At 45.7% G+C, this 13092-nt stretch overlaps 1 protein-coding gene across 2 annotated transcripts in view; it reads right to left on the reverse strand.

Moving 5' to 3' along the window:
• The window catches only part of NID2 (nidogen 2), a 66164-nt gene that overhangs the window by 10295 nt on the left and 42777 nt on the right, over positions 1–13092 (reverse strand). For both annotated transcript variants that reach the window (XM_025392916.1, XM_025392915.1), the window contains 4 exons: positions 7065–7184; positions 6075–6308; positions 2098–2319; positions 1327–1496 (listed from right to left, as the gene is read on the reverse strand). In XM_025392916.1, coding sequence (XP_025248701.1) covers positions 1327–1496; positions 2098–2319; positions 6075–6308; positions 7065–7184 — 746 coding nt within the window. The remainder of the gene's footprint in view (positions 1–1326; positions 1497–2097; positions 2320–6074; positions 6309–7064; positions 7185–13092) is intronic.

A 13092-nucleotide genomic window follows, 5' to 3' on the forward strand; every position in this document is an offset into this window, starting at 1 on the left:
GGGGGGGGGGGGGGGGGGGGGGCGGGAGGGGAGGGCTAAGGTCAACTACACTTTTATTTGAAAATTAAAAGGTCATTTGTCCCAGGCAAGAGTACACGTTGAAATGAGCTTCCATTAACCCAGGGAATCATGGGATTCATAAACCCATGTCATAACCTCAGGTTAGAGAAAACGTCCCAGTTTTTTCCTTTAAGTAAATTTCCCTAAAATGTGCAAATAACCCATGTCCCATTTCTTTCAGTTCCACTACCACTACCATCACCACCCTGTCCCGGTCAGGGGCATGTTCAGAAAGGCAATCAAGCTCTATGACTTGACTAGAATAAAAGAAGGTTAGCTTAAAGTGATGTCAACTTCTTAGTCTCTACCTCTTCCAGAGAAAGTTTTACAAAACAATGTGACAGTTTTCTTGGGGGAGGGGATAGGACCCAAAAACTCGAATCTTAAAAAAGAACACATCTCTTCCTAAAACACTGGCTGTTTCTAAGCTTTTCTGGAACCAAATAAGTCGTTCATTTACAGAAGTAAATGTAAACATGAATGCCGTACTATTCTTTCTTATGGATGAGCAAGTGCCTGGAGTGTGAAGTTCAACAATGGAATTAGATGATTTTCCACTGTGTCGATGCCGTTCTAGAGAGCTACCCTTGTTTTTCCCCCATTTTAGAGAAAACCCTGTCCCCAGAATGGGGTGCCTTGCATTAGGGAGGCTGCTGGCTCAGGAAGCATCAAGCATCCCCTGGGGAAGGCGCCATCCACTCCTCTCCCAGCGTCACACACACACCTCAAGTTTTCATCTAGAGTCAGGGAAGCTTAGGAAAGAAGTGGGTCAAAAGGACAGAACCAAAGTGAAAGGGAAGGGCTGCAGCGGTGAGACAGTCATTAACTGACTTCCAACTTGGGAGTCCCCAACAAATCGCAGACACCACACCTTGTGGCTAGTTCTCCTGTCACTTTGATTTCCAGGATTTCTATGGAGATGTTATGACATACAGAGAACCCTGAGGACTTAGGGTAAGAATCTGTCCATTTTCCCTTGGATCACCATACAGCCTCCATATGCTGACAAGTCTACAGTTCCCTTTCCATATATCTGAAACCCCATGAACAAACCAGAGCACAGCCTTAGTCAGTGACAGGTGACCCCCAGCAACAGAGAGCCCTGGTTCTGTGGTGGTGGCATCGGGCCCATGCCAATGGGCTGCAGCTCAGAAACCCTCCAGGACTTCCCTGCCCCAGTCCACTGCACCGCAACAGGGCCTGTGAGGTGGCTTCCACTGGGAAAGCCACGCAGCCCCCGCCCCCCACAGCAGAAATCCACTTTACATGCAGAGACAGCAGGGTCTTGGCTGCATCCTTCTGAAGCCTGGTGCCATTGAGGGGCAAGTAGCCAATCTGCTGGCCCTGGGTATAGAGCAGGAAGGTGCCCACAGATGGAGGGGTCACATCTGGCCGGGGCGTGGGCCGGACCATGGGTGGAGCGACGGTGGGTATACCTGTGGGAGAGAGGGTGGGAGAGGAGGAAGGGGAACAAAGGCAGGCAGGGAGATGGGAAGAAAAGTTACTTTACCACATACCAGAGCCTCCAAAAATACCAAAAGTTCTTTGCCCATTGCAGATGTGCTCCAGATGTTCTTCAAAAGAAATTTTAATTTCTAGGGTTTTTTTAAGGATCAATTATGTAAATCTGCCATTTACTAGGGAAGAAGGCAGCAAAACACTTCCCTCAGAACAAAGCAGAACAGGTTTTTTGTTTTTCAAGAAAGAAAAAAAACAGAGCCAGCACTGTGTCAGCTTCCTTTTAGGACTCCAGAGTGACACGTGTCCCCTGTTGCCCTGGGCTTGGAAGGGGGAGTAACTGCCTGCTGAACCGAGTTGCAGATGTTCCAATTATGGAAACTGTTAATGACAAAAACCAGACACCAAACGCAAATTGGGATCTTGCGTGGACCAGATTATAAATCAACATAGCACGTAGTGACTTCTTTCATTAGACCTGGTGACCCCAACACGTCCCCCTACTTCACCACAGCAGACAGCATCCCTAGCAAAGGCCTTAAGTTCAGCTGAGGGGAGCGGGGGCGGCCCGGTGCTTACACGCAGGGGTGGTGCCTGGCTGGGAGCGGGTGCCCTGCACCTCTCTGCCATCTTTGTCGACACACCAGCAGAAGTCGCTCTTTCCATGGCACTGCAGGGGCGTGAAGTGGCCCAGGTCATCGCACTGGGGCACATACTGGTCATCCCGGGGGGTGCCGCCGTAGTGCTCCAGCAGGTTTTCCCTCCAGCGCTCACAGATGGTCGGGGGCCTCTGGGTGGGCTCTGAGCAGATGGGGAAGAGGGAAGAAGAAAAGCCTTTGATTGTGAGCCAAGGACAGAATGCAAAATGTAGCTCGAGACCCCATGCCTGGCCTCCTGGCCTTCCTTCTCCTACTGTCCAGGTCTCAGCCAAGCCCGTGGACACCAAACTTGGGAAGCAAATGTGTTCTAAGTACTCTACCATGGGAATCAGAAAGAGATCGTCTGATGCTTCTTTCCTGCCAGGAGGGTATGTCATCAAGGCCCAGCCACATCAAGAAAGAATAAGAGGAGGTAAGGTCAGCAGTGCAGCTCACTCAGCCTGGGAAGGGGCATGATCTCCCTCTGGCCAGGAGAGGCCCACAAGGCCCATCCTGCCTGCACCTCGGGCACCTCTGCTGACGGAGCATTTGTGCAGGTGATCCTTGGGGACTCAGTGGCCGAGGTGATGCTTAAAGCCAATTTGTATTCATTCCCCACTTGCTTCAAGCTTCAAGCTCCAGGACCTGCTGAGGAGAGGGCCATCTTGCGCCTGGCCAGTGTGCGTCTTAGAAAGTATTACCAAAAGCCCAACTATGCCACGGCGCCCTCTGTCTACCCATTGGAAAACTACATGGAATAAAGGTAAAACTGAGTGGAATTAGTAGTGAAGTATAGCAGAGGTGGTGGCAAACAGCTTAAAAATGGTTCTTACAGAGCCCAGTTTCCAGAAGTGCTTTACCCACCCTGCGCCTGGGATTATCTCAAAGCTGAATCTTTTCCGGCAGGCTCTAGCTTCCTGCCATGTTGCCCTTTCCCCCTCTTTCTCCAGCATCCTCCTCTTATCCCCTCCCTCACAGCTCTCTCTGTGGTTAAAGTCCTTCTGGCTTCGGTTGCAAAGCAGTTTCCTCCCAGGCTGCTTCCACAGTGCCATTGAAGCTTTGTTCAAAATACAGGTGGTTCTGAGCAGACTCTGCTGCAGCAGGTTATTGAGATAACTTACTCATTTACGTTAGGACTACCCAAAGGAACTTAAACAAGAGGAGGTACTTCTCCTTCCTTTTTAATTCCTGCAACTTAAAGCGTACGGTCTGCAGAATCACATAGCCAATAATCCTACTTGCTACCACCATTTAGATGTATAATAGAAATCAGAAACTGATAGAAACTGAGCCCCTGCCTTCACCATCAAACCAGATGCTCCCCTAGTCTTTCCCATAGGAGTAAATGGCACCTCCATTTTTCCACTGCTCAGACCTGATTATCCTTGACCCTCCTTTCTTCCACCATCCACATCTGATTCATCAAAAACTCTTTTTTAGTGGTACCTTCAGAATCCACTTAGAATATCTTTACTTCTCACTACTGTACCCCCTTCACCCTGGTCCAAAAGCCTCATCCTCTTCCTGGGATTTCTGCAACAGCCTTCCCACTGGTTTTCCTGCTTCCACCCTTCTATGCCCTCACTCTCTGCAAAACCAGTGTAAACTCAATTAGCAGCAGCCAGAATGGTCCATTTAAAATATAAAGGCATTTCACGTCACTCTGCTCAAAACCCTCCAATGACTCCAAAGAACAAAGTTGGGAACATTATGATCAGGCTCCAGCACCTACAGTTCCTCTTGGAACACAAAAGACTGTGAATGAACTTGTCAGAGCTCAAACCCAACTAGCTCGACTGCACGACTCACCAGAGTTGGGGGAAGCGAATGCCATTTAGTTGCCACTGTAGCTTATGACCCATGGGAGGCAAAGCTCTTTTTAAGACCCCGTGGAGAAGTAAGACTCTGACTTCTTCACCCAAATGCATCTCAATGGAACACAGAGAGGGAAATGCTACTTCCTCAAACACTGCAGGATTCCCTGGAGAAGTTCCCAACTCCACCCCTGCTCCACATTCAGACCTCCAAGGATCCTTTTTTGCTTTAAGGGACCACCCTGTGCTGTGTGTTTGCCTTCCAAAGAGATGCACCTAACTCCTGGGAAATGGGTGTCTCAAATCACTCATACATAGGCATCCCTTTCATTCGTTACTATTTGCTACTTTTCAACCCAACCATGAATGTCTTTCTCTTGTGCTTCTGGTTGGCAGGAGTTTAAGTATTTTGAAATCGGGGGCACAGAGCATCCTTACCCTCCCTGAAGCTGACCCCATCAAAGATGAGACCAGTCAGAGATAGCAGCCGGGTCCAAACCAGTGCCAAGAGAGTGTGTGGGCAGGAGAAAGTCCGCACAAGGGAACACGGCCCTATTTTCGTCATTCACTTCTCAGTCTCTTGGTTCCCCCTTTAAAATCATTGTCCTGAACATATGCTTGTCTTAATAAATTTAATCGAATTCTGAACCATTCCCCAAAGGCACCTTCCAACCATCTGATTTCTTCAAATCCCAGATGGAGTTAGAACATTTTCAAAGAGAAGGCATGAGGGAAATAGAATTTCTCTGTACCTTTTTTGGACCTTTAAAATCTTTTCCTAAAAATAGAAACAAAGAGGGACTATGGATGAAGCCATTACCAATTTTTTACCTATATGAATCTGGGAACCACCAAGACCTGACTTTTTAAATTTTTTTTTTATTTTTAAACAGTCTTACTCTGTTACCAGGCTGGAGTGCAGTGGACAATCTCAGCCTACTGCAACCTCCACCTCCCAGGTTCAAGTGATTCTCCTGCCTCAGCCTCCCGAGTAGCTGGGACTACAGGTGCATGTCACGACGCCCAGCTAATTTTTGTATTTTTAGTAGAGACAGGGTTTCACCATGTTGGCCAGGATGGTCTCAATCTCTTGACCTCGTGATCCATCCGCCTCAGCCTCCCAAAGTGCTGGGATTACAGGCATGATCCACCGTACCCGGGCAACAATTAACACCATTAAAAGGGGAAAAAACTATTGGGGTAATTCTCCAGTTCTTTTTACCTTCACACATTAAAAGCCAAGACTAGTATTTATGGAACCCTTCTCGATAGTAAAAATGGATCTTTGGATAGCAAGCTGTATAGGAATCATTTTGGCTAAAACGGTATCAAGCCAATCCTATGCTCTTCATTAAATAAAGTTTTTCTGTAATGATTAAGGAAAAAAGTTTTACCCATCCCTGAATAATTCAGCAAGGAACAGAAAGTTGCCTTATCTGCCTGCTGTTGGAATCGACTGTGAACACTTGATCACCGTGCCCGACAGATGCGGAATGCTCAGATGGTAGCAGGCATGTTCTCAGATTGTATGTGGGCTAACCGAAACCAGATGCCTGTGCCTCCTCTGAGATGTTGGGCTACGTTACAGAGGGCTGGGATTGTCAGTTTAGAGAAAACTAGCTGGATCCACCAGCAGGTGTCATTTTTCTTATTTTTCCTGTTGATATTAACACAGCCTTCATACTGTTTCCTGTCATTCAGAAGGCAGAGGTAAGCGAGATAGTTACATAGGAAGGCAGTTTTCCTTCTTATCAAAACGCCAGTCTGGCCAGATCTTCTAACTGTCAGATCTCTCTAAGATGCTGTAACAGGTCTAAGGTAGTGGGTCTCAGTCTGACCTACATACACAATCTCAACTTCCAGTTTGTACTGGACAAGGGTCTAAGAGGCCAATGTGTAACAGATCATGTGTCATGTATTGTATATCTCTATGTCCTTATGACACAAACACAAATATATGTACGCACTATTATTCAAGTCTTCTCAGGAGGAAAGAGGCTATGAAGGATGGTGACTGGCCCTGTGCCTGCATGGTCTGGGCAGGAATTATGATCTACCCGCCACCAGTGCCATTCTGCTTCTTTAGCCCCAGGCCTAAGCTCACCTGGTGGTGGTCCACAGTGAGGCGGTGTGGAGCCAGGTGGAGTCTGGGTACCAGGAACTTCATGACCATCAGGGTCTACGCACCAGCAGAAGCCAGTGCTGCCGTGACACTGCAGGGGCAGGAAGTTGCCCTGTTCGTCGCATTGGGGGATGTGGAACCGGGCCCCAGGGTGGGCATACTGGGCCTGGGCATGGCGCTGCTGTTGTTCACAAGGTGTCAGGCTTGAGGTGGAGTCTTCCAGGATCAAGGCAGAGGAAGACACAGAAGACAAATAGAAGGCATTGCAACCATCCACTTCACCAGCCCACAGCATGGCATGGAAAGGCACTGGGATTTTGGAGCCCTAGATTCTTACGTTATAATACCTTGCCACTATTTTTCTCGTCTCTCCCCGGTTCTTCCAGTTCATCCCATAGGTCCCTAGCTGGCTCTAAGTGTAAAGCAGCCCAGCCCCTCCCTATTGTCATCTGGGGAAAATGAGGGGCAGCCGTGGCATCTGCCCAACATCCCAAGAGACTCTGGAGAAAACAAGCCAAAGCTCATTCATCCCAAGGCCCAGAGGTTAAGTCTGAGAAGCTGCAGGCCAACGGCAGTCACTAGACTGCACCAAGCTGGCCAAGCTCCTCTAACACGGTCGCCACAGGCTTAACCCTGGCTAGCGGCGCATATGGCTCCTGTTTAATAAGCTTGATCTCAACACTTCATCCAAATTGCATTCATCAAGGTCAAGCGGATCACTAGGGCAGTTAACCAGAGCTGCTATGAGATGGGACAATGGATGGGTCATCTCCTGCAGGCCTCCAGGAATGTCACGAATCAGTGAACTATCGGTAAACTAGGCAGCAGGAGGTAACCGAGGAAAAAAAATCCACAGCCTGGAAAATCCAGCAAGGCTTCAGATCAGGCTAAATCAAGAGTGGGCTGTCATAGAAAAATACCCTTGAAGGAGCTAAGAGATTCATGTGCCTAATCTGGCCCTCTAAAACTTACCAGGTATGCACTGAAATCCATCCCCATAATATCCGGGTTGACAACGGCAGGAGAAGGAACCAGGAGTATTGTAGCAGGTAGCTGCGGGGTGACATCTGTTTTCTGAGCATTCGTCTATATCTGCAGAGGTCAGAAACAGAAGAGAGAAGCAAAGAACACTATGACTTCACTCATACAATCTGTGCGACTGCATGGGCTTTGGACATGTGGATCATCATCCAGTGAGGTGTCAGCTTCAGAAGACCTTTGAGCATGAGCAGAAAAATGCTGACACCTAAAGGTAGGCTTAATAGAAGGGGAAAAAAAATCAAGGAACATGTGAGTTAACACATCAGACTAAACATGTTCAGTGTAGAAATCAAATGGGTAGTCACTCACAGAAAAAAAAAAAAATACATCCTACAGCATGTTTCATTGACAGTGAATTCAAGGAAGTTAATTACCTTTGAACTAACCTTTAGACTACAAGTCATTAACTTCCTTTCAGCAATGCTGCAACAAAGACAAATATATCCAACAATGTTTTTTTTTTCTTTGGTTGTTGGCACCATCTCCATGTAACTAACATTCGTCTATAGATGCAAAGGAGCCAGATGAGGCCCCAGATATTTTTCAGCTAAGAAGCACATTCCATCTTGCCTAATCAGAATCTTACTATCTAGAACCACACCCCCATTAGCCAGGTATTTTCTTTACTTTCCACTTTTAGAAGAAATAAGAAAAGAATATTATCTAGGGTTTTAAAATAATACTTAGAAAATGGAAATCTAATTTTGCTGGGCATATCAGTACAAACAATTCAGGCCCCTACACTCTCCACATGGCACCACGAGGATTAATTTTCACCATCATATTTCTCAAAACTACAAAATCCTGACACTTCAAACAAAAACCAACTTACATTCCTTTTATTTAATGAAATCCGCATATGCCAACAATGTCGATGTGACAAAGTCACCCCCCCACCCCCATCCCCAGCAGAAAAAAAGCAGCTCTGAGAATTGAATGGTTAAAGGGATGAGATAAGCTATCTTAAGAGACAGGAAGTCTTTCAGAGTAAAAGGAGGATAAACAAAGGGTGTAGGTCCAATTAAGGCTTGGCTGAAAATAAAACAAAGCAGTGGTTCCATCCATCGTAATAACCAAAAGTTTCTTTAAAATGTGTGAATAGAAAAAAAAAATGTGGGATGGTGTGATCAGTGTAAAACCTAGAAAATGAGCGTGTGTTGCATCAGTATGGTGCAGCCCACGGTAGAGACACATCAGCCTGGGAAGACAGAGATTTGAAGCCCTAGATTTGATGTGAGTGGGTTGGGAACAGGGCTAGCTCCTCACCCAGCCTCCCATGACCCACATGGAACTTCTTCTAGGGTTACCTGCACCACCCTTTGTCCAGACCACGCTGTCACTGGCTTATCCTCTAGTAACTCATGTTCTTTCTCGAGTACCACTAAGTACACACACTGGGCATTAAGCATAAGGTATTCTGTTCACTGGAGAGGAATCTTTTATGTTATAATTAGAAAGTAAGCATTCTGCTTATCTTCTGTCTCTGGGGAGTTTAGTCAGCATATATCAGTTCCTTGGAGTCCTTCCCCAAAAAGTTCTGAATACTCAATGCAACCCACAGAATCTTTACCCAGGTGAGTGGTTGGCCTCCCTGGATACCATCATTTCACCTACAAAGGCAAGAAAGCAGATATTAATTCATCTGCAAGGGTAGAAACAAACCAAGTGTTCTGGTTGGCTCCTCAGTTGCCCAAAAATCAACCAATGTTGTCATAATTATCCTTGAGCTTGGCTCTGTCTCTTCAACAGGGCAACTCAAATGCCTAGCTGGGCAAAACCAATGACCTGACCATCCAACACCTTGGACCTGGAAGAGGCTGTAAAACTAAAGCTGTAAAAATTAACATCCAGCCAAATGCAGGAAATTAAAGCTATTCACAATACACATGCTAAAAGGACTTCTAATGGTAACAGGAACCCCAAGAAATGACAGGAAGCAGGAATTCCTGAGACACAGGGCCTATTTCTGGAGCCCATGGAGCAGTTTCTTATTGTTATTTTTGAACTAAAGAGAGAGGGGATTCCCCAGAGCTACCAAATAAATCACTGATGTGCTTAGAACCTTCAGCCTAAGAATTCTGACTAAATCTGAAAAACCAGCCTTCCTCCCCAAAGACACTGTTGGCATCATCAAAGATACTAAAGTTTTAGGTAGATAGAAGCTATTAGAAATGACCAACAAGGAGGAGAAAGTCCCCAAAGAGACTGAAGATATCACAAGTGAGACATTCCTGCCCCAAAGATCTAGACTCCCTGAATTGCAGTCCTGACTCCTCCTTGGAGGGCCTCTCACACCATGATAGAGACGAGAGTCCAGCTAGTCCCTCCAGGCCCTGAGCATGCATGCACACGACTTCAGATATCAACAGAGAAAACATGGAAAGACTTTCAGCCCCCTGGCAAGGGAGGAACTTTATTGCGCCATTGGAGAAGGAGGCCACTGCTTATGCTTAGTCATTACTAGCAGAGATCTGTAGGGACTGCTATAAAAACAAAAACATTCAAGAAGTATTAGAGCCCCTTTCTCACTCAGGTAATGAAAGGTAGCTTAATCTCAGTGCAATCCTCCACTCTATCATCTATTAAGCTGGTAAAGAAACTGTTTGGAAGATGTGTTAAAAATCCTTTGAGTTCATGCTTTTGTGCATGCTTCAACATCCTTCTCACTGCCCCAATACTGAGCAAAACCACTAGGAACTGCTTGATGATAAACCTAACCACTGGCCTCGAGTTCCCCCAGGCTCCCGCCCCTTCACCACCACCCACTTGCCTTTGAGCCCAGTGAAATTTCCTGGCATCAATTAACCTCAAACCCACCCCAGATCCAATAAAGGCTTCAGCCCACAGGTCCCACTCTTTCTACTCCATAATCTGTTCAGTTGGGCACCCTGCTGATTGCACCCCTGCGTGGCATGTGGTGAACCCACTCCAGACCTGTGAGTGTAATAAACTACTTCCTTTCAAGTTTCATCCTTGCCTCCTCCTGTAACCACACTGATTTTACCATACCATACCCAACATCTACCTACCTTCTTGGAACAGGAAACCTGGCCAGGCACATAATGGAGATAATGCTTTTGTTATCAAAAAAGAGAGAAGCTAGGCCGGGTGTGGTGGCTCACGCCTGTAATCCCAGCACTTTGGGAGGCTGAGGGGAGTAGATCGATTGAGCTCAGGAGTTTGAGACCAGCCTGGGCAACATGATGAAACCCCCTCTCTACAAGAGATACCAAAATTAGCCGGGCATGGTGGTATGCACCTGTAGTCCCAGCTACTTGGGGGGCTGAGGTGGGAGGATCACTTGAGCCTGGAAGGTTGAGGCTGTAGTGAGCTGTAATCACACCATTGCCCCCCAGCCTGGGTGATAAAGTAAGACCCTGCCTCAAAAAAAAAAAAAAAAAAAAAAAAGAAACAAAAGAAAAGAAAAAGAAAAACACCAGGAAACCCGAGAAAGAATAATGTCAGTATCTACCCTTAGGCTCCTCCTGAGTAATGATGACTCTGGGTAATGGGCCATCTGTAACCCAGCTTCCTCCACTCACACTTGCTCCTCCTGGGAAGGTCCCAACTCAAGACAATCTGCTTTTGCACCTGGCCAAGTCACAACAATCCAAAAGGACAAACATGTCTGAGAAATATCCAGCTCACACCAACACAAGTTTGAAATCACTCCAGATTGAGGGAAGCTGCAGAGGATTTAACTCTACTTGGATAAAAGCCTCCTGGCTAGTGACTCAGACCAGACTTGAGAACCCAAATCCAAGTGCAGCCTCTCCAGGGAGCCGGGTTTTTAACAAACTGTGGCTGGAGAAAAACTCCCACACCCCCTTATTGTTAGTTTGATGGAGTAAAAGAGCACATGTGCTTTAACAATGCCTAGCTCCCACAAAATACAGCCTCTATTCTTTGTCACTGAGACACATGTGTACTATGGAATGCCTTTAAATATGCACACATACACCTATATTTCTATATTTATTCTTCAAGTTCCTTTCATGATAAGCCTAGCCTGATTTATGCACGGGTCTTTAGGGAAATGACCATTCATTCTCTACTACTCCACAATCTGGAAGTTTAGAAGGCAGCCACATGGTAAGTGGCTGTGGTAGGCAGCCTCTAAGATGGCCCCCAGCAATCCCTACCCTAGTGGGATTCATGGTCTTGTGTAATCCCTGCCCTTTTAGTAACTTGCTTTTAATCAATAAAGCAACATTGAAGGGATGTCATTTTTGTGATTATGACTTCCATCTTGCTAGCAGACTTTCTCTGGCATTAATAAAGTAAGCTGTCATGTTAGAGAGGCCCAAGTGAGAAAAAACTGAAGGCAACCAACAACCAGTAAGGAACCAAGGCTTTCAATCCAATGGTCCTCAAAGAACCGAATCCTGCCCATAACCATGAGTGGATCTTTCCCCAGTTAAGCCTGCAGATGAGACCACAGACCCACCAGACACTTTGACTGTGGCCTTGTGAGAGATCCTAAAGCACAGGACCCAGCTGGGCCATTCCCAGGTCCCTGGACAACTGATACTAAATGTCTATTGTTTGAAGCTGCTACACTTTAGGGTAATTTATTACACAGCAATAGATAACCTAAAGCAGAGAGCCTAAATAAAATCCTAAAAGCAGAGAGCCAGAAATAAAATAGGGACAATTGAAAATGGCAAAAATAGAGAGGGCAAATAAAAGACAATACTTATAATTCCCAATATGAAAAAGTAGCCAATTTCAGAGCCCTAACATGACCCCAGAAGGTAACCAAAGTCTTGCAGGACAAATAAAGGAAAAAAGGAGGGAGAGAAGAATCATTTTAGAAGTGATCAAAGCATGCAGCATCTAAATTAATATTCTGATTAACACTCATCATATCTAGGCTGAAATTAATTTCAACTTCTTTGCTTTAAAACCAGAACACTAAGGAATTAAATATTTTAAAAGCACCATCTCTGCTGATCTGAGCAGCCAGATGTTTAAGTAAGAAATTCTACAGACAAGATTTTTCTCAATGGATTCACATTTCTTAGAGCTGGTACTAGGGTTAAACCAAACCAAATGATGTGTTCCACAAGAAGGAAAAGCATCATTCCCACTGTCAGGCTTTGGCATCTCACCCTGAACTCCATACCTGTAGAGGGTATCTATAAAGAGTATATCTATTACAGATATACTCAATGTTTTCTCACCAGTATATCTATGACAGATGGAGCTCCTGGCTGGTTAAGTGGGACAAACATCTGTGAATTACAAATCTACCTCATTCTAATTGGGAAATACTCTTTATCTAGAGCTAGGGGTGTTTATTCAAGAGGTCCATAGTCTTCTTACATGACTGGGCCTAATACCAAGACACACAGGAATCCCAACTGAGGGTTACCATCTGCATTAGTCAATTTCCTGTTGTTTATAACAGAATATCTGAAACTGAGTAATTGCTAAAGGAAAGGAATTTATTTCTTATAGTTCTAGAGGCTGAGAAGTCTAAGGTCAAGGGGCAAAATCTGGTGGCAGCCTTCCTGCTGGTGGGGACTCTCAGCAGAGGCCTGAGGTGGTGCAGGACATCACATAGTGAGGGGGCTGAGTGTGCTAACATGTTATTTTAGGCAGGTCTCTCTTCTTATCAAGCCTCTAGTTCCCTTCCCATGATAACCCATTAATCCACTGATAGGGGCAGAGCTCTCATGATCCAACCACCTCTTAAAGGCCCTACCTCTCAATACTGCCACATTGGAATGTAAGTTGCAACATGAGTTTTGGAGAGGCAAATATTCAAGCCGTAGCCTCAACTTTCAATACTACCACCAAAAATATCTATTTAGGGAAAAAAAAAAAAAAAAAGGGCGGGGGGCTGAACTGAGTCACGGCTTTGGGTTAGTTCAGCATAAATTGCTCAAGAAAACCATGCAGCAGAGCTTCTGTACAGCACAAGTAGAAAGAGTAAGGATGAGGCTCAGAAACCACC

Source organism: Theropithecus gelada, chromosome 7b (genome assembly GCF_003255815.1).
Source record: "Theropithecus gelada isolate Dixy chromosome 7b, Tgel_1.0, whole genome shotgun sequence".
Taxonomy (NCBI): domain Eukaryota; kingdom Metazoa; phylum Chordata; class Mammalia; order Primates; family Cercopithecidae; genus Theropithecus; species Theropithecus gelada.